The sequence below is a fragment of the Daktulosphaira vitifoliae genome, unplaced genomic scaffold, assembly GCF_025091365.1.
Source record: "Daktulosphaira vitifoliae isolate Bord-2020 unplaced genomic scaffold, ASM2509136v1 Scaffold_2, whole genome shotgun sequence".
Taxonomy (NCBI): domain Eukaryota; kingdom Metazoa; phylum Arthropoda; class Insecta; order Hemiptera; family Phylloxeridae; genus Daktulosphaira; species Daktulosphaira vitifoliae.
Window position 1 is genome coordinate 12,655,744 of NW_026099573.1, and position 20,525 is coordinate 12,676,268.

At 28.2% G+C, this 20,525-nt stretch overlaps 3 protein-coding genes across 7 annotated transcripts in view; 2 read left to right on the forward strand and 1 right to left on the reverse strand.

Moving 5' to 3' along the window:
* Positions 1-20,525, forward strand: part of LOC126900031 (uncharacterized) — a 238,638-nt gene that overhangs the window by 198,450 nt on the left and 19,663 nt on the right. The window lies entirely within an intron of this gene.
* The window catches only part of LOC126900025 (uncharacterized), a 105,448-nt gene that overhangs the window by 38,220 nt on the left and 46,703 nt on the right, over positions 1-20,525 (reverse strand). The window lies entirely within an intron of this gene.
* LOC126900034 (uncharacterized) lies at positions 259-6,249 on the forward strand. The gene is made up of 2 exons (XM_050675409.1): positions 259-1,157; positions 4,836-6,249. The coding sequence occupies exons 1-2, from the start codon at positions 283-285 to the stop codon at positions 5,659-5,661; spliced, it is 1,701 nt and encodes a 566-aa protein (XP_050531366.1). The 5' UTR covers positions 259-282; the 3' UTR covers positions 5,662-6,249.

Genomic DNA, 20,525 nt, shown 5'->3' on the forward strand with positions numbered 1-20,525 from the left:
TAAGTCTAGTAAGAACGTCTGTATTGAAGTATACGGTCCCAATAAAATGACACGTCAATATAAAACCAAGTGTTACGTTATAATGTTGAAAATTTAAAAATAAAATAATGATACTGTAAAGTCATAAAACTTAAAAATAACGTTGAGTAAGTGTTGTATGAACTAATAATTGTTACTTATTTAAATAAAATTTGTCTTAGAATAAGGTGAATACTATAGTAATACTGTTATTTAAATTTTTACTGATTTTATATTAAACTTTGTTTCTGTTGTGTAGTAAAAATGAATCTAAAATTTTATTTTAGTGTTTTAAATTTATGGAGTTTAAAATATGTTTTAACAATTTATTGTACTTATTATGATTTGAAGTTATATTTAGTTGAAGTAGTAAGTCACATTGTGTATCATCACCAACTTCAAGAGAAATTAAATTTATGGCATAATAAAAATATAACAGACGACTCTATAAAATTACTAAACATATCATTAGATAAAATAGATATTAATGCTCAAATATTCAACTCCATAGTAATTTCAATGAACTGTAGATATGCCAAATTATTGCAAATATATGACAGCTACATTACGACGATGATAGGCGAATGTGAAAATTATTACAATAAAAAATTATTTGAAAAATTTATTAAATGCACAAAATTAATTGAAGATGTTGTTTGTAATTCAAATACTATGTTTAAAAATTTATATGATATTTTATCATTTATCAAAAACTTAGAACTCAAATTAATATTTCATGAATATGTAGCTCCAATTACTATAGTTAATGAGATTTATATTGTTCAGACATACACTTCATTAAAAACAAAACCACATACGTTTACGTACATAAAATCCAATGGTGATTTTGACACAAATAATGCATGCAAGGATCTTTTAAGTATCAAGCATTTCCATGCTACAATAACTGATATGGTTCATAATCTTCAATTTTTAGATACAGCTAACAATATGTCTATTAATATTGTTTATAAATATTTGCTAAAAAAGTACAATGATAAATATGTGATACAGCAAGAATTAGACAAAAGTTTTGTTCAATTTATTTATGACGATCTCATAATATTTTATAATGAAGCTCTCAAATATGATAATGATAATCTTGGATTTCAAGAATTATTACATCCAACTGTACCCGGGTAAAGTTAATAATTACTTAAATGATTTCGTATTAAGGTTATAATGATTATTTTTAGCTTTAAAACGTACTTCAAAAACAATTGTTTTTCTTAGCCGTGTTATTCCTAAGTCTGTATACACATTATTGCTGTTCTTACTAGACCAATTTTGTTTAACGATACGTCAAAAGATTATAAAATGTATCACTGTCAAAATCATTATTTTGAACAACTTTCCACAGACTCGGTTATAAAGAGAAGTAACCCAAATAATTACAGTTAAAATTTTTGTTGGTAGATTATATAATTAAACTATTTGAAAAATGTTTAGTTGAAAATGAAATTTTCTGTAGTACAATTTAAAACAAGAATATTACTTTCAATAATTTTTTTTTTAAATTAACATCATTTACAAAGATTCGTTGTGCCTTAAAAATTATAATAAAATTTTTTTTTCTTCAAAATTGGATATTGTTTAAAAGAACCTTATTTAATTCAATATAACTAAAGACATTTTTTAGCTTCAATTCGAACCTGAGAATTTTACTATGATTTATTTATTTTTTTGTGTCTTTTACCTCACAATCTTAGCTCTCACTGAACCGATATTTATGAACAATACATCAAAAGATCACACATTGTATCTAGTAGAAGACATTGCCCTTTTTTTTTCATCGATCGGCTTATTGTGGGCCACCCTGGAACTGCTGTTAGGCATTACTTAAAGGCGGCCCACGTCGTCTTAATAATTCACACCACCACGTTATGAATCAGCCGAAATTAATCAAGAGCTGATTCGCAACGTGGTATGGCCCCCTCCCGTCAACCGGATCCCAGAGCGGGAACCATTAAGGAGGATTGGCAAAATAACTCACAAAAAAAAACACAAAAATAAGAGCCTAAGCTACAGCTTAAACTAGCGCCTCAGGTCCTCCTGTGCCGGGAGGCGTGTTTACCATTGTTTCAGGCATTCCGCTTCCTCCTTCTTTAACAAGCTGGATTCGACGAACGCCTGGACGAGCAACCACGCCTCCCGACTCCTCAACATCAGGTCCACCATGGACCCGACTCGGAACGTAGAGCCTTCAAAGATTCCCGCTTCTGTCAGCCTCTCCCGGGCCATCCGAACAGTGGTCACACGTCGACACGGCTGCTTTGAACATACGGTGTAAGTACTTGTTAAAGCAGCCGTGACTGGACATCACTTGGGTAAGACGATAAGTCATCTTACCGTGAGATCCTCTCCTCATAATATGACCAAACTATCTAAGTCTATTTTCTCTCATCTTATCCACGATTGACACTACACCTATACTCCCACTTATATACTCATTTCTTATCCTATCTTCTCTAGTCACTCCACTCATCCATCTAAGCATTCTCATCTGTGCTCTACTTTCTTATTAATCGCCCAACACTCTGAACCATACCTCATAGCTGGTCTCACTACAGTCTTGTAGAATTTACCTTTCAACCTCATAGGAATTCTTTTATCGCATAAGACGTTAGATGTTTTTCTCTACTTCAACCACCAGCACTTAATTCTATGTCTTAAATCCTCGACAATACCATCATTCTTTTGCACAACTAATCCTAAATACTTAAAACTCTCCACTTTTCCAATACATCCTCGCCTATCGTGAATGACCTCTTCATTTCACGTACTTCGTGTTCTCTTTTGTCAAACTCGTACTCTATATACTCTACTCTTACTTCTACTTATTCTTAAACCTTTTTCTTCAAGAGCTGATCTCCACATCTCTAGCCTTTGATTAATTTTCTCCCTATTTTCTTATATTAACACTATATCGTCAACAAACAATATGCACCACGGCACCTTTCCTTGTATTTCTCAAGTAATTTCATCCATCACTATAGAGAATAAGTAAGGGCTTAAAGTAGAACTTAGGTGCATTCCTACTCTTACACGAAAACCTTCTGGTATTCCTCCTACGCTTTTTACTTTGATACAAGTGCCATCATACATATCTTCTATTATATTATTGTACCTCTTCGGGACTCTTTTTATCATTAATACCCACTTTAAAACCTCTCTCGGTACTCTGTCATATATCTCCTTTACCTTGAAATATTGGCACCACAATATTATTCCTCCATTTATTTGGAATTTTCCCTTCTAATAAGATTTTATTTAAAAGTTCCTTCAACCACCTTATGCCAAACCGTCTAATATTTTCCATATTTCTTCTGGCACATCATCTGGTCCCGCTGCTTTATTCTTTTTCATTCATGCCACAGCCTCCCACGCCTCTTTCTCACTAATTAAATGTACCAGTCCATCATTTCACGAGATGTTCTCTAGTGTCTCATCTAGGTAGTCCTCATGCAGTAATTTTTCAAAATACTCTTTCCACCTTTCTTTCACATCATCTTTACCCGAGAGTACCTTATTATCAATACTTTTTATACAACTTAGTAGGGTAATATCAGGAATTCTAGCATTATAATGTTAAAAATGTAAAATATATATTCAAGAATTTTCAAAAAAAAATGACATTCGGTAACTATTTTCACAATGAAAACAAAATAAAGTACGAAACTTTTTTTCCATATTAAAGTACATTGCATTAACTTTAATTTAAAATATAAATAAAAGTGTCAGTATTTCCTGAACATTTTCAAAAGATAAATTGAAAAAGTTAATTTTTTGTGAAAAAGTTGTCACTATGAATCCCCCTTATGGGCTGGTAAAGGGTTAAATTTACAAAAAAATTATATCCAATGATAGGTAATGACATCAAGCATCTATAAAAAAAAAAATTATGTGGATTTGTTTATTTTTGAAAAAGTTATGTCAAATAAAAGATATACTTATAATGTATTTAGAAAAAAAAAATTTGTGCTGATAATTACATTTTGCGAAAAGTTATAGCATTTTTAAATTGAAAATTTATAATCGAAAATCGAAAATTTTAACACAAAAATAGCGTTTAATGACATCATTAAAACTAAAATTGTTCTTTGATTTATTGTAAAAACTTATCTGTAAACATTTACACTCCAAAAATTTTTCTATCGTATTTTGTTTATTATGTTTATACCTTACATGTTTTATCCACAAAAAAGAGTAAGTCGAAAGTTTTTGCTCTTGAACCGTTCAAAAAATTTTTTAATTTTTTAGAAATTTTAATGTGTATTTAAAATAAAAATAATGTAATACAATTTTATAAAACAATTATATATATACTAAGGAGTGGTGTGTCTGTGTCTGTAACGCGGCAGGGCTTGACGCGTACTGCCTTGGGTTCAAATCTCAGTCATGGGCGGCTTCAATTGCCAAGCAAAAGATCAGTTCGGTAATTGGAGTTGCTATCCGCCTCTCGGGATACCCGTCAGGAGTATCAATAGCTAATAAACCTCCACTTTTAGGGGAGACCACTACGACTCTTAATACTCTTATAAACCGTTAAAAAAAAAGCTATGTTTAAACTATATATATTGATTCTCAATTTATCTTTAACCTTACAAACCTTAAATCCTTATGGCATTTTTTCTAATATTTGTATCTATCGTTTGTCCACCATAAAGGAAAAGTCAAAAGTTTTTGTTATTGAACTTTTTAGAACAATTTAAATTATTTTTAAGTTATATAATTGTATAATTAAAAAATAATAATAATTTAATAAAATTTTTTAAAATTACAATATCATAAACAATGAAAAAATTTTATGCTTATAGACTTATGCTACCATTGCACGTTGATGTTACCGAACATAGGATTGCTGCACTAAACAAATTATTTTCACAACGTCATTTTAAGGATCCTTTTAAAAATATTAATATTGTCTTAGAAAATGGTGAAAAATTAAACGCGAGTACTTTATCCAAAACTAAAGTGAATTCTATAAATTTAAAGCAAAATGAAAAATATTTTGAACAATTATTGAGGTGTAGGTATGCCGAAATACTTAAATACTATGAACGTTCATTGAAAAACATAATGAACTTATGTAGAAATGAAGTATTAAAAGATATACCTAGTACTATAGATATACATTATAAACAGTCTGTAGATTGCGTAAACCTATTGCGTAATTTTGTATCGTTGTCTGTGAAAATGCTGAAATACTTATTATCTGCTATGGCAATACTAAAAAAATTATATATTTGGGAGAATATAAAGAATGCTCATAATTGCTTGCATGTACCAGCAACTATTATGACAAACTTATTTTATGATTTAAAAGCTCTAAATATTGGTCCATATGAATATAACAAAACGATTAATGAAATACAAGCAAAAAAATATCTTGACCAATTATCTAAGTCCCACGAGAAATTTAAAAAAGGTTTGCGTAGTGAATTGGGTAGTCGCCTGAGATTTCGATGTGAATTTTTAGATAACTTAACAGATACTCTAAAATTAAAAAAACTATATGAATTGAATTTTTCAACCGAACATGATGGTCCTGTTCATAAACATTTTTATTCAAATATAATAACATTTTGTAATGAAGTTATTGAAAATGATTATGAACATTTAGGCTATAAAAATTTAATATAAACATTATTCATATACTTTTAGCTTCGATGCGAAGCAGAGAAGTTATTAATTTTACCATGATGTGTTTTATTGTTTTTTTTTATGTCTGTTGCCGCTTTTTCTCAGCTATCACTGGACCGATTTTTTTCAATAATACGTCAAAAGATCACAAATTGTATTTAGTTGAAGACATTATTCTTAAAAATTTAAAAATTTTCCCTCGTTCCCCGCAAATTGAGAAAATCTCTAAAAAAATTACAAATTTTAAAATCGGTAAATTTTGTTATTTTTTTCATTTTTTTTTTCTTATAACTTTTTAAAAAATCAACAGCTCAACATAATTTTATTTTTATATTAAAGCCTTAGATATTTTTCTTTCATTTGTCATTATTTTTTTGAAAATCGACACTTTATCTTCTGCATACAAACGGCTGCCGTAGTTAAAAAAATGGTATTTTTGTGTTAAAATTTTCGATTTTCGATGTTAAATTTTTAACTTTAAATTGCTATAACTTTTCGAAAAATGTATGTGTCATTACAAATTTTTTTTTCTAAATACATTATAAGTACATCTTTCATTTGACATACTTTTTTTTATTAAAATGTTTGCAATTTCCCCTTTTATGGGGGGCGTTCAAAACTTGAAACATTGTATAAAAATAGAACTTATTCAACTTAACTTTTGAAAATGTTCCAGAAATACTGCGTCCTTTAAAGGTTTGGACTGAAAACTGAAAAAAAAAATTGTCCCGACACCTCTATGTCTCTCTTTGTCCCGACTCGTCTATGAGTAAATTGCCACTAAAATTAAACAAAAAATGTAATATTTGCAAAAAAAATCAGCTCCTATCGTGATGTTTTTTGTATTTAAAACTACCATAACTTATTGAAATTTCAACAAAAACAAAATAATATTTTTTTATATTGAAACCTTAGGTAATTTCCTTTCATTTGATATAATTTTTTTGAAAATGTAACACTTATTCTACTCACAAGGGAGATTTAAAATAGCAACTTTTTTAAATGTGTATTGATTCATACATTTTTCAAAAAATTATAGTAATTCAAAGTAGCTTAACCAGCTTTTTTCATACAAACAATCAAGATTATTCATTTCTAATATTTTTAAAGTATTTATTGTCGAATTAGATTGATATGATGAAAGTATTCAACTACAAAAGTAAATAATTTTACTTTGTAATTAATTAATTTTTCAACTCTATTTGTGTGACACGGCACCGCCTTTTGCTCTAGGCTGGCGCTCGTCCGTGTCTCTCTCGATATCAGCCGTCCAGCTATTAATATGACAATCGGTTGTCATCGGTTGTCTCCCCGCCTTTGACATTGAGATAAGGCCGCCGCCGAATATGGATTACTGATATTGTGTTCTGTTCCGTTTTCGACGTATACCGTAACTGGTTAGAGTTTTTGTAGTGTACCTTTTCTCCGTTTTAAGTTTGTGTTCGGGTGCGACTTAGAAAAATCACATTTTCCAAACTGCATTATCAGCATGGCTGCATTCACGTATTCATCCAATAACACTTTTTAATTAAATTCCAAACTGAAGGAAAATGCGCCTTTATATAAATCATAAATTAAAAAAAAAAAATGATTTTTAGTTTCACCTGAATTTAGCGATGGATTTTTACAATTATAATCAAATTTTATAAGATGCTCAATTAAGTAAATCTTTTCAACAACTTTTTTTTTTTTTGTTTCTTTTAGTTAAAGTAAATCATTAAAATTAATTAAGTTCTGAATATTTCCATTTTAGAATCTTCTTAAACACCAAAAATTAATTAGAAATGATTACTATGATTTTTATTTAAGTGATCTATAACGATAAAAATGAAAATAAACGAAGTTTTCTGATAAATTGACTGAAAATAATAATTATAAAATTTCCTGACTGTATATTAATCTTAACAATTTCAATTTTTTCTATTTAATAATGTCAATTTCAAACTTCTAAGTTGAGCTAAAAGTTATGGCAATATATTCATTTTTGTTTTCATTATAAACTTTCACTTTAAAGGACGAAATAAAGTAGGTTAAAAATTATTACTTTTAACATATTAAAAATCAAAATCAATAATAATTGGAAAACAATTCAATGTAACAATTATATAATATATAATTTTATATTATATTTTTGAATCTAAGAATTACTAATCTATATATAATTAAGGAAATAGTTGATGTTGCTTTTGTAATTATCCATCAATTTCTTAGGAATAACATTATCTACAGATTTGCATTGAAGCGTTTCTTATGATAGTGATTTTAATCAAAGTCAGATTAAATCTATACTGGACCCAACTATGCCACGTTCCCACTATGCCGGGATTTTTAAAAATGTATTTGTTGTAATTTATTTCTCAACTTATAAAACATGATATTTATATTGGTATAATATTTAAATAAGACTCGCACCTTCTTACTCATCTCTTTATTAGCACTCAGGGAGATTCAAGAGTCTTCATTCATTTATGTTGCTCTTACTCGACTACCGCTAAACCTAGATAAATGATTTTTTAGTTACTGGAGTTATAAAATTCTTTTTAACTATTTGTTATCTCGTAAAATATAGCTTATTGTAAATAAGATAATTTTGGAGACTTTGAGGTATAGTTCGGATTTTGACCACCAGTCAACAAAATCGAGAATTTTCACACAAAAATAGCATTTGGTAGCCATTTTCATCGTGAAGACAAAATAAAGTCCGAATTTATTTAAAATAAAAAAGTACATTACATTAGCTATAATTTACGATATAGATAAAAGTGTCAGACTTTCCGGAACATTTTGAAAATTTAAGTGGAAAAAGTTAATTTTTTGTGAAAAAGTTGTCATTTTAAATCCCCCGTGGACAGGTAAAGGGTCAGATTTATAAAAAAAATATATCAAATGAAAAGTAACGATATCATGCATCTATATAAAAAAGTTATGGCAATTTAAAGTAAAAAAAATTGAAAAAATTTCGAAAATTAGCGATTTTTAAATTTGTAATTTATTGAGGGGTTTCTCCCATTGACGGGGAACGAAGGAAATTTTTTCAATTTTTGAGGGTAATGTCTTCGACTAGATACGATTTGTGATCTTTTGACGTATCATTGAAAGAAATCGGTTAGGTTAGTCTGAGAAAAAGTGGTAACAGAAACAAAAAAAAAAAATAAAAAAAAACATCATAGTAAAACCAATACCTTCTCAGCTTCGCATCGAAGTTAATAAAATAATGATAAGAACATAAGCTGATTTAATTTTTCAACTTTTAAGCTATTAAGAAAAAATGATTTATATCTAAATACTAATAACAAATAAATTTGTTTATTTGTTTTTAAAAGAAATATAAATTATAAACAATGTAAAATTTATTTTATTTAAAATTAAAAACAATTCCTGCCTTTTTTTAGTCATATTTTTATTACTATTATTTAGAGCACGCAAATAAAAAGTTAACAAAAACAAATAAATTATCTATTGTAACTACAAAATTACAAAAAAAGAAACAAATTAAAGATAAGATTTATCAAAAAATTTTTCATATAGTATACTCTATCGAATTTTGTAATTAACTAGATTCTAATCAATGCAGATAGTTGGTAGTTTGTTATCATTTTTTGGACCAAAGTTAAAAAAAATTTACCTACAACCACGTTTGGAGTAACTGCTATTCCATTTATTATTACGTCTAGAACGTTATCTTTTTCAAATAACGTTTTCTATGAATATAAAAATGAAAATACAGCCATAATAATAACTGTATTACTCAATACTAATCACAAATTAATAATAATTCCAATGTATATAAAGCCTAGCACATTTTTGATAATTCGTAAAAATAATTGAATTTTAAATTTTGGGGGCTGGCCCTGGACCACATTAAATCTAATGGGGGCCAGGCCCACTCATGTCTACGTGCCTGGCTGACATATTCTTTAGTATCACACATTATGTCATGCACCAAAACCATACACACAATTATTCTAAATCCAAAAATACTGAACAATAGATATGAGGTAAATTGAACTTCCGATTACCTGCATTATTCACTTCCGAAAAATGATTGAAATCAGACTGGTTAGTTGAGAGATACTTTGTAGAACACCTATGGTTAATTAAAATGTTATTTATTATTTTGTACAAGTGCTCTGTCTAGCCAGCTACCCACATAGCAATGAAATATTTCTAGAATATTCCTAGAATATTTATTTTTGATATTTAAATATTTGTAGAATACAATCAAAATATTTTGAAATATTCTCACAATGTTCTCGGAATATACTTTGGCAGCGAATATTACATTCTCACAATATTTTAAAGGTATATTTCTAAAATATTATTAAAAAAATATTTTTAAAATGTTTTATGGATATATTAAAAATATGCAAAAAACAAGCATACTTCGCGGGATTCAAACCCCGTACTTCAAGTGCTTTAACTCGTGCGTTACCAATTGACCTATAGGTTGCTACGACTGTGAGAGGTTAAAAAAGGCTATTTAAGGCAGTTCAAATGGTTATTTGTCTGTTAAGTCATTTTTTCCGTTTAAAAAAATTCAAAGTAAATACAACTTTATATTCAATTTAGATTAGTTTTATATAATTTTTTTGAAAATCTGCGATCCCATCACCATGATCGCTCCTTGTAAGTGAGAAGTTGACCTATATTTTTGATAATATAAAAATATATTCTAACTATAATAAAAAAACTTTTTGGGATTTTAAGTTTGACAGGACTATAATAAGATATAATTGCGCTGATAAAACTAAAAAAATTTTAATTCGATAGGCCTGCAAATAATAGCATCAAGGGTTTTTTTACTGTCCCTGACTTACTTAGCTTAATTGAATTAGGTTAATTAAAATTGATACTTATTAGAGAAAATGGCTGTTTACTTATTAAAGATTTGGGAATATGTATATATAATATATAAGTATTATATAACTAGATACCAATAACATCCAAAGATTTAACTAAAGGGAGAAAAGAGGATGGCTTGTGTTTTTTAAGTTACCTCAGTTGGCCAACAAGATATATATTTATAATATTTAAAAAATGATATTGATAATATTTTCAACAAATATTATGAGTTAAATATTCTATATTTATTCTAATCAATATATTTTCATAATAATTATAAGCAAATATTTAAAAAGATATTTTTTAAGCACATTGTAGAAATATTTTCAGTGTAATATACTGTATTTATTCTCTTTAATATATTCTCAAAATATACATAAACAAATATTTAAAAATTATTTTGTGAACATATTATGGAAATATTTCAATAGAATATATTTTTTATTATATTTATGAGATATTGTCACAATATTTGCTTCAAAATATTTTAAAAAGTATTTTGTAAGAATATTTTGACAATATTAATATATTGAAATTGCTATGTAGTTATGGCTCTACAATAATCATTAAACACAATGCAATCAAATCTTTTAGTTTTTTATAATGTATAAAGTACGCAACAAAATAAATAAATAATTTTAATATTAATATGTTTTATGCATTCAAATTATTATATCACCAAAATTAGTATTCTTTTTAATCCCAATGACTAAAAATGAAATGAGTATCATAAATAAATAGGGGATCATAGAATATAATAAATATCTGGGAATATGCTCATGCATATATTTAATAAAATGGTATAACCAAGAGCGAACTCTTAATGCTGTCCATAAGTGAAAGATAATATTTAAAATCATTGGTTATAATAAAATAATATAAATTTATTATGAGAATATTTAGGTAAAAATGAAAATGAATAAATCTTGTTTTGGGCAGAAATATTATAAATCATCTAAAAATGTTCACTACTTAGAGTAGTATGTATAAAAAAAAACTAAGACCTAGGAATTAAATATTTACATATACTGACGCAGATTCTATGTGAAATAATATTAAGCACATAAGAATATTAGAATACTAAAAACTCTGTTTTTAGAAAAAAATTGCTCAAATTTAATACCATAAAGTTCTTCAATTAGTCTGAATTATCTAAATAGGTTTACATTTTAATTTTAAGAGCGATAACTGGTGATTTTTCTAGCTCTTACACTCGTCAAGTTACCAATAAAAAAAGTGTATAGTAAATTTCATAAAACACTATTAACACATTAATATTAGTGATAACTGATGGTTTTACCCTAATTAATATATTGAATGTGAAGATATAAAGGTTCTAAAAATTTTGGATGTATGAAAAATATAGAGAAATTTATTTCATTGTCACATTAGCCTAAAATATGGAAATAATCACGATGTATTATACAAAATATCGCAAAAAAACTTTTTTGTACACTTTGGTCTATTTCATAAACAATTAAACATATAAAATATTTACTTATTAAAGTTTTTTTCTAAAATTAAATTATATACATTTTTCAGATGAAAGATCTGTAGGTAAAGATCTGTATAGTTTGGATTATGTTATTTATATCGATAGGCTTACTTTCTTCCTTCACTCTATATTTATAAATTTTAATATATTCACTAAGAAATGATGAGGGTGTTGTTATTTTTATCACTAGTATTTTCCTGGGTATATTATTCTTCCCGCCTAAGTGTAAAAATTTCAATAACATCCGAAGTGTTAGTTTATAATTACTTGGAAAAAAAGATAAATAGATGTTCACAATATTGCAACTAGGCGGAAGGAGGAGAGCGGTTGAGAAATTATTAAAGACAAAAATAGTAACATCCTCGCTTTACGTCCAGTCTATATTTTAAAATTCAAATAACTTCTAAAGTATTAGACTAAAAGTTGTTATGGCCCAGTCATTTTCTAATTTGGATAATTTTTTATTTTATAAGCCAGTTAAATATGTACAATATGTATATTGCAACCTTAGAGATATGAGAAATTAATTAAAATAAAACGTAATAATTGATAAATCGAGAAAAATTAATAAATATCAAAATAATGTTTTTTTTTTATACAAAATAGTATTTTTTAATCATGAAACTTTAAATTATATAAACATATAATTGATTAAAACGATCGAAATTACAAATTTATAGATTTTATATCTTAAGTCATATAAATTCAATATATCATAAAACATTTTCACTAGTAAATATATAGTACGAAACAATTATTGAACTATTTGTACTTAATCAGGTTTAGTCGGATATCCTTTAAAATAAGCCATTGGAGCGTATTCAAAACGTAAATACGACATCATAAGAATAACACCGAAAAAAATTGCTAACAATACAGCAATTCTACTGATAATTGTTGTAGTTGTTATATTGGGTTGACAATCGTTGTTTGTTTCTTTATCCTCTGTGATGGTCTTTTCAAATAGCTCTATAGCAATTAAAAATAGTTAATAACAGTTTAGAAATAAATTGTCACCTATCTACTATTAGTGTTATCATTTTTGCTACTCATAGCAGATTTTATGTACAGTTTTCTCGTTAATATCACAATTTTATAATAGTTTTCCAAGTTTTCTTTTATGGCTAATATTCTTTCAACGTTTTCCGTTTTATCTGAAATTGTAAGATCCCTATTTTCTGTACTTTAATTTCGGTATATTAACGATTAAATAATTATTTGTATTTTTTAACAGTAGTTCAGTACTCAAAGATCAGATCAGCCTTATATTTTTTCACTAACCATAATATTACCAAAACATTTTAATATAGTATTATTTTAACATGTATTTAATTGCAAAACAACGTAAGAGCAAAACGATAACTTACCAGTAGTAAGTTCCTTATAGAGTTAAAAATGATGATCGAACCGATATGGTTCGTTGTGGCAATATTATCGTATATCCCCAACAGGATAGGACTATCTGGCATCACTGATTATTATATACCAAAGGGCAGAAACTTATAAAGGGACAAGAGTTAATATATTAATAGTTTCTACAAATAATATATTAGTTAAATAAAATAAAATTGAAATTACTAGAGAAATATAAGGAGAGGTGCCGTGGTGCATGTTGTTTTCTGACGATATAGTATTAATAGAAGAAAATAGGGAGGAAATTTATCAAAGGCTGGAGGAGTGGACTTCAGATCTTTAAGAAAAGGGTTTAAGAATAAGTAGGAGTGAAACAGAGTATATAGAGTACGAGTTTGATAAAGGTGAAAACGAGATAAGTGAAATGAAGAAATCAGTGACAATAGGCGAAGACTTGATTGGAGAGGTGGAAAGTTTTAAGTATTTAGGGTCAATTGTGCAAAAGAGCGGTGGTATTGACGAGGATGTAAGACATAGGATTAAGTGCGGGTAGTTGAACTGGAGCAAAGCGTCTGATATCTCATGCCATAAAAGAATTCATATGAGGCTGAAAGGTAAATTATACAAGATTGTAGTGAGACCAGCTATGATGTATAGTTCAGAGTGTTGGGCGGTTGATAAGAAAGTAGAGCAGAGAATGAGTGTAGCAGAAATTTGAATGTTTAGATGGATGAGTGGAATGACTAGAGAAGATAGGATAAGGAACGAGTATATAAGAGGGGGTATAGGTGTAGCGTCAAATCGTGCATAAGATGAGAGAAAATAGACTTAGATGGTTTGGTCATGTTATGAGGAGAAAAGAATCGAAAACTGTAAACACAATTATGGAAATGAATGTTGAAGGAAGAAGAGATAAAGGATGACCAAAAAAAGATGGTGGGATGTTATGGAATGCAATATGAGGACAGCTAATGTAAGCGTAGAGGATGTGGGAGATCGTGTCAAGTGAAAGTTTAGAATAAGAGTGGCCGACCTCAAGTAGTTAGGATTAAGGCGAGGAAGAATAAAATAAAATAAAACAAAATTATAGTTATTATTGTGATTCTTATCTCATTCAACCAGTCACTTAAACTATTGTAGGAGCCTAATTATGAACACATACGATAAAAAATCAAATATAATCAACATTTCATATACGATCAAAACAATTATTAAAATGATATCAAATAATTACGATGTTAACGAAAATTTCATTCAAATTACATATTTATCTTGTGATAATTTCCGTCATACGTTTCTATATTACCTACACAAGCTCTCATAATAGACTTTTATTGATGAAAATCTAAAAGCTTCGGTTTCTCATAAATTAACACCTATTGAAACTTTGTCTAATTTATTAGGAATCGCGCAAAAGTAATTTACAGTAATAATATTTTAGACCGGTATAGTTGTTTTGTATCAAATAAAAAATGAAATAGCAAAAATTTATAAAGACTAACAAATGTAATCATACGTAGGGTGTCCAGTCGCGTAGGGCAACCGTATATTTATCACGTTAATGTGTTAAGTCAAGTATCCATTGCCCGGTTGTGACTAAGTGGACTCTGCAATGGATACTAAGCCACAACCCAACCTATAGCGACAGCCACAATTAACATTTTCAGTTTTAATATACAAAACATACTATTACAACAATATATAACACTTACTATTCCTATACAGTCGCAGCAATGTATAGGTTGTAACACAACAGGAATTTATGACGAAACTGTATGCGACTATACAGTAATTTATTCTGGCTACCAAAAAATTTAATAAAATGATCTGATTATGTTACGTATCAATAATTCTTATTAGTCCCTGGTATTAAAATTAAAAATTCTATCTATAACTTTGTACCGCCAAGTCTAAACATAACTCATTTACGTTACACAATCTATTATTTTTAGCATATTAATAATCAAAATCCGTTTTAATTTAAAATAATTTTTTAAGTTACATAAATCTTTTTCATTGCCTTAATTCCAACTACTTGGGTTCGGCTACTTACCTTAAACTTCCACTTGACACGATCTTCCACATCACCTACACTCACATCAGTCGTCCTCATTAAGCATTCAATAACATCCCGCATTTTTTTTTTTTTGTCTACTCAACCTCATCTTCCTTCATCATTAATTTCCATAATTATTCTTACAGCTTCCAATTAGAGGTTGTAATTTAAACCTCTCTCCTCATAACATGACCAAACAAAATAAGTCTATTTTCTTTCATCTTATCCACGATTGACGCTACATCTATACTCCCTCTTACATGCTCATTTCTTATCCTATCTTCTCTATCCATCTAAGCATTCTCATCTAATAGTCTACTTTCTTAACAACCACCCAATACTCTGAACCATACCTCATAGCTGGTCTCACTACAGTCTTATAGAATTTACCTATCAGCATCATAGATATTCTTTTAACGCTTTTAAGTTTATACTATCATTTTCATATTTTGTAAATTTTTTAAGATCCCATGTTGAAGAACAAAAGGTAAGCTACAATATAATTGTATTAATATCTTCCTTACTGATATTAATTGTATAGGACATTGTTCGAAATATTTTATTATAATACCGGTCATTTTGTCCAAGTTATTTTTTATATTTAATTTTTGTTATATTTTTTGTTACAATGGTATCGAATTATAAACGTAAAATCATAAGACAGAAAGTGATATGAAAAAAGTTATATCTGCTATAGATAAAAAAAAAAATGGGTTGGCTTAAGGCGTTTAAAAAATTTAATGTTTCTCAAGCAACTCTTAGTCATCGATGTCAGTATAAAAATAAATTAGTTATTGGTGATACGAATACACTAAGTCAACCTAGAACTTTTTTACCTTTTATGAAAAATAAAACTCAGCACAATGAGCACAATGTGGCAAATTGTGGCACAATGGGGATGTGACATAGTTGGGTCAAGTATAATGATATCTGACAGTGATAAAAATCACTAACAAAAAAAAGCGTTTCAATGTAAATCTGTAAATAGTGCTAAATTTAAAAAAAATTGATGGATTATTCCAAAAGCTACATGATCTGCTAGTTCCTTATTAATATCTTGATTAAGATAAAGTATGTCGAATGAAAAAGGGATTATTAAAAAATATTATTTCTCATTAAAAAATTGTATTAATCCATACACTTTTCAATAAGTTATAGCATTATAAAGTTAAAGATGTAAAAAATAAAATTGAGAATTTTCACACAATAATAGCATTTGGTAATCATTTTCACCACGAAAACAAATCCAGAGGTCCAATTCCTTTTTCCACGATAAAGTATATTACATTAGCTTTAATTTAAGATATATATAAAAGTGTCAGACTTTCCGGAACACTTTCAAAATTTAAGTTGAAAAAGTCAATTTTTTGTGAAAAAGTTGTCATTTTGAATCCCCCCCTGTAGGCAGGTAAAAAGTCAGATTTATAAAAAAAATATACCAAATGATAGGTAAAGACAATTGCATCTACAAAAAAAAGAATTATATTGATCCATACATCTTTCAAAAAGTTATAGCATTATAAAGTTAAAAATATAAAAAAGAATTTTTTTACAAAAATCGTATTTTTTTTATTAAGTTTAATGTCTGTTTTCACCATGAAGATAAAATAAAGTCCGAAATTTTTTTTTTCATAATAAAGTGTATTACATTATCTTTAATTTAAGATATGTATAGAAGTGTCAGAGTATCCGGAACACTTTCAAAAGTTGAAAAAGCTGTCATTTTAAATCCCCCCCTGTGTGGAGGAGTTAAAGGGTCAAATTTATAAAAAAATATATCAAATGATAGTTAAAGACATTATGCATCTATAAAATAAAATTATATTGATATAATCGTTATTGAAAAAGTTATGACAGTTTGAAGTAAAAAAAATTTCGAAAATTAGTGATTTTTAAAGTTGTAATTTTTTTGGAGATTTTCCCCATTTACGGGGAATAAGGGAAATATTTTCCACTTTTGAGGGTAATGTCTTCAACTAGATACGATTTGTGATCTTTTGACATATCGTTGAAAGTAATCGGTTCGACGAGAGCTAAGAAAAAGTCGTAACTGTAACAAGCAGCCCCTTAATAATAAAGGGGAATGGCCTATTACTATGCGATGGTGTTGTTTATTTTGTTGAAATCAAAGTGCGAAAATCAGATGGGATAATAAATAGGTACACCTGCTTATGATTGTATAAATTACGAATTATATTACAATTCTGCAAATGAAATTCTTAAAATTAAAGGGAAAGGGGGGGGTAACTTACATATTATACTGACCGACAAAGCGGCCATGAACAAAAATAGATAATATACAAAATAAATAAAACAAACAATTAAACACTTAGCTGTATAAGTTAAGATGGTAATTAATGATGCGTGGACTGTATGTGAGCGTTGATGACGATGTGAACGATGACACTAACTCGTAATATGCGAGAAGGATTATTTTACACGGATATACAGTACAAAACATGTAAGACGTAACCGTATGAGCATAAACAATAAAGATATGGCGAACTATGGCCGATCAATAGCACAAACACGCGGAGACGTTTGCTGTGAATACGAGAGAAGGTAACGCACTACTTAATTGTTGAGGAACGACTATTAGATCGTAGTCGCGAGAACGAGTGTACTGTTCACGTACCAAAGAGGATGTGTCGCTCGCTGAGGAAGTAACGATGACCGGACGAATCATTAACACGTTCGAACCGGTCATACACGAGTGCCACACTCTACCCAACAGTAACAGACACAAAAAAAAAAGAAAAAGAAAAAAAAACACATCATAGTAATATAAATACCTTCTCAGCTTCGCATTGAAGTTAATATTATCTGAGAACATACTAAAAATTGAGTCTAGATTCTTTGGATTTACTGCGAAAAGTTCAGCAATTGGCCTATAATATAGCTGAAGAAGCTTGTATACCTCATTTATATAATCTTTTTCTTCTTCGCCTTAATCCCAACTACTTGGGGTCCGCCACCAAGTACCTATTCTTACTTTGTATCTATCTATTCATTGTTATAAATGAATTAAATGTATTTTAATTACAAAACATCAATAAAATTAAACATTTACTTATAAGTATTTGAAAAAATATCATGTATTTTTGTAAAAATTATATATATTTTTTTAAAATTAAGCATCTCTACTTGTTTTTGAGATAGAATAAAGTATATCTACCAAATTTGAAGTTTTAACTCACAATATTGACTATATTGTCTCCCCGATACTAGCAGCATTTGAATTGAACTCAGGTCTCTCGCTACATGGCCAAAAGTTCACTGTCAAATCCCCTCATCGACCATACTCTCAATTTTCGAGTATTTTAAATGGTTATTAACACGACAGTACAAAACTATCCGAGATCATATGATAATTTAATTAATTGGTAACTCATAACAAAATTAACGCGTTCACAAAAGGTACTAATTCGGATCCCAATAATATAAATCATTTAAATATAACTTGAATTTATTATAATCTTTGCTAATCCAGATTGAAATTCGAAACAAAATAGACAAGTCTGACCTTTATGATATTGTAGAGTAACAAAAAAATCATTTGTCACACAGTTTCTTTTTTATATAATACCTTGCCAATGTTCGGTTTCGATTTCGGCGCTTATCTTGTTATTAACTATAAGAACTAAAGCTAAATAGAGAAAAATAATCTGAAACGACGCAGGACTGAAAATCATAGTTAAACATTCGGCGAAGTATTCAGCAAATTATAAATGTTTCACAAATTAAACAAAGCATTAAAAACATTGTCCCTAGGTAACGTTTTTACGAAAAGTATACGATTTTTCAATAAAATAGTTTATTTAATTTTTAAATTAATAAAATTATTGTTTTCTAGAAATATGAATTTAATTTTATTTACATGTATTATGACAATTTTATATTGTAAAATAAACATAAATATTTTTAAAATCCTTATAAAGTTTTATACTGAATGGTTATAGTTTTATAAACTTTAGTTAAATAGAAATAAATTATAAGTAAAAAGTCTAATATTTATGACTAGTAAAAACTTAATGGAGAGATAACACTTAAAAAAAAAGTCTTAATTTATTAGTAATGAAGAGTATTTTGTCAGCTTTAATTCATAGGCGCATCTAGAGTAATATTTTTGAAGGTGATAATTGTATTCCTCCGCATACAAATAATAAATTTATTGTTATACTAAACTATTTAATATGTATATGTTTATTACGCAAACACTTTTTAGTAGTAGGCTAATTTGTAAATTGTATGGGATAAGTTCGCTTATCTCTCTAGTTGCGTCTACGTTTTAATTGTTTACCGTGGACTGCTCGATCCATTTTGTTTATACAAATTTTATTGTTGATCAATGAACTCGTCATCACAAAGGATGGCACGATGCGCACGCCAATATATTTGTATAAAATAAAGTATTATAAACTAAATTAAAAGTTTTACGTCGTTTTTAATAATTAAATAGTAAACGTTTTATACAGCGCACTTCGAGACCAAAGTCAAAGGCTATCACTAACATAATATTTTATGTATTCAAACCTTTAACATCCTTGCATTCCTCTTGCCGGCAGAAAAGCCAGGCTGACCAGCTAGGGGCTTCTTGGTCCATTCTTGATAGAAGTATAAAGTAATATAAAAAGTACAATAAATTTTTAATTGTTATAAATTTCTCTTCTGATAAATAGTACCTATAAGCTTACTTTACATATATTATGAAGTAAAATGAGATACAAGTAAAATTTAAAAATTTAAAATATGTATCGTACAAATTATTCGTCCTTCACCAACATTAGCATTTCAATACCACACTAGTACTTGATCAGCACAAACGTCCCTATGATCTACTACGGGTATGCGGCACACGCGGATGTAAACAAAACCGATGATATTCTTCTTCATTAAATAAATATTTAACGACAGTGAGTCGACATTTTACCACACTCGCGGCTACTCATTTTTTATTACAGATTATATTTTTTATTACGACAACCTAATTCCGACAATATTATCTTCTACTATTAATTTAATTATTATTATTTATTTTATTACAATCGGATTTGTGTACGCTTGCCGCTGTCGCTCACCTAACTTGGATACTACAACATCTCTAGAGATCCAGTCAGG

Excerpts from the sequence above, each read along its gene's own strand:
- LOC126900034 (XM_050675409.1), top strand. The coding sequence starts at position 283 with ATGAATCTAAAATTTTATTTTAGTGTTTTAAATTTATGGAGTTTAAAA. Across the intron at positions 1,158-4,835 it reads TTACATCCAACTGTACCCGG|ACTTATGCTACCATTGCACG; the intron begins GTAAAGTTAATA and ends TTATGCTTATAG.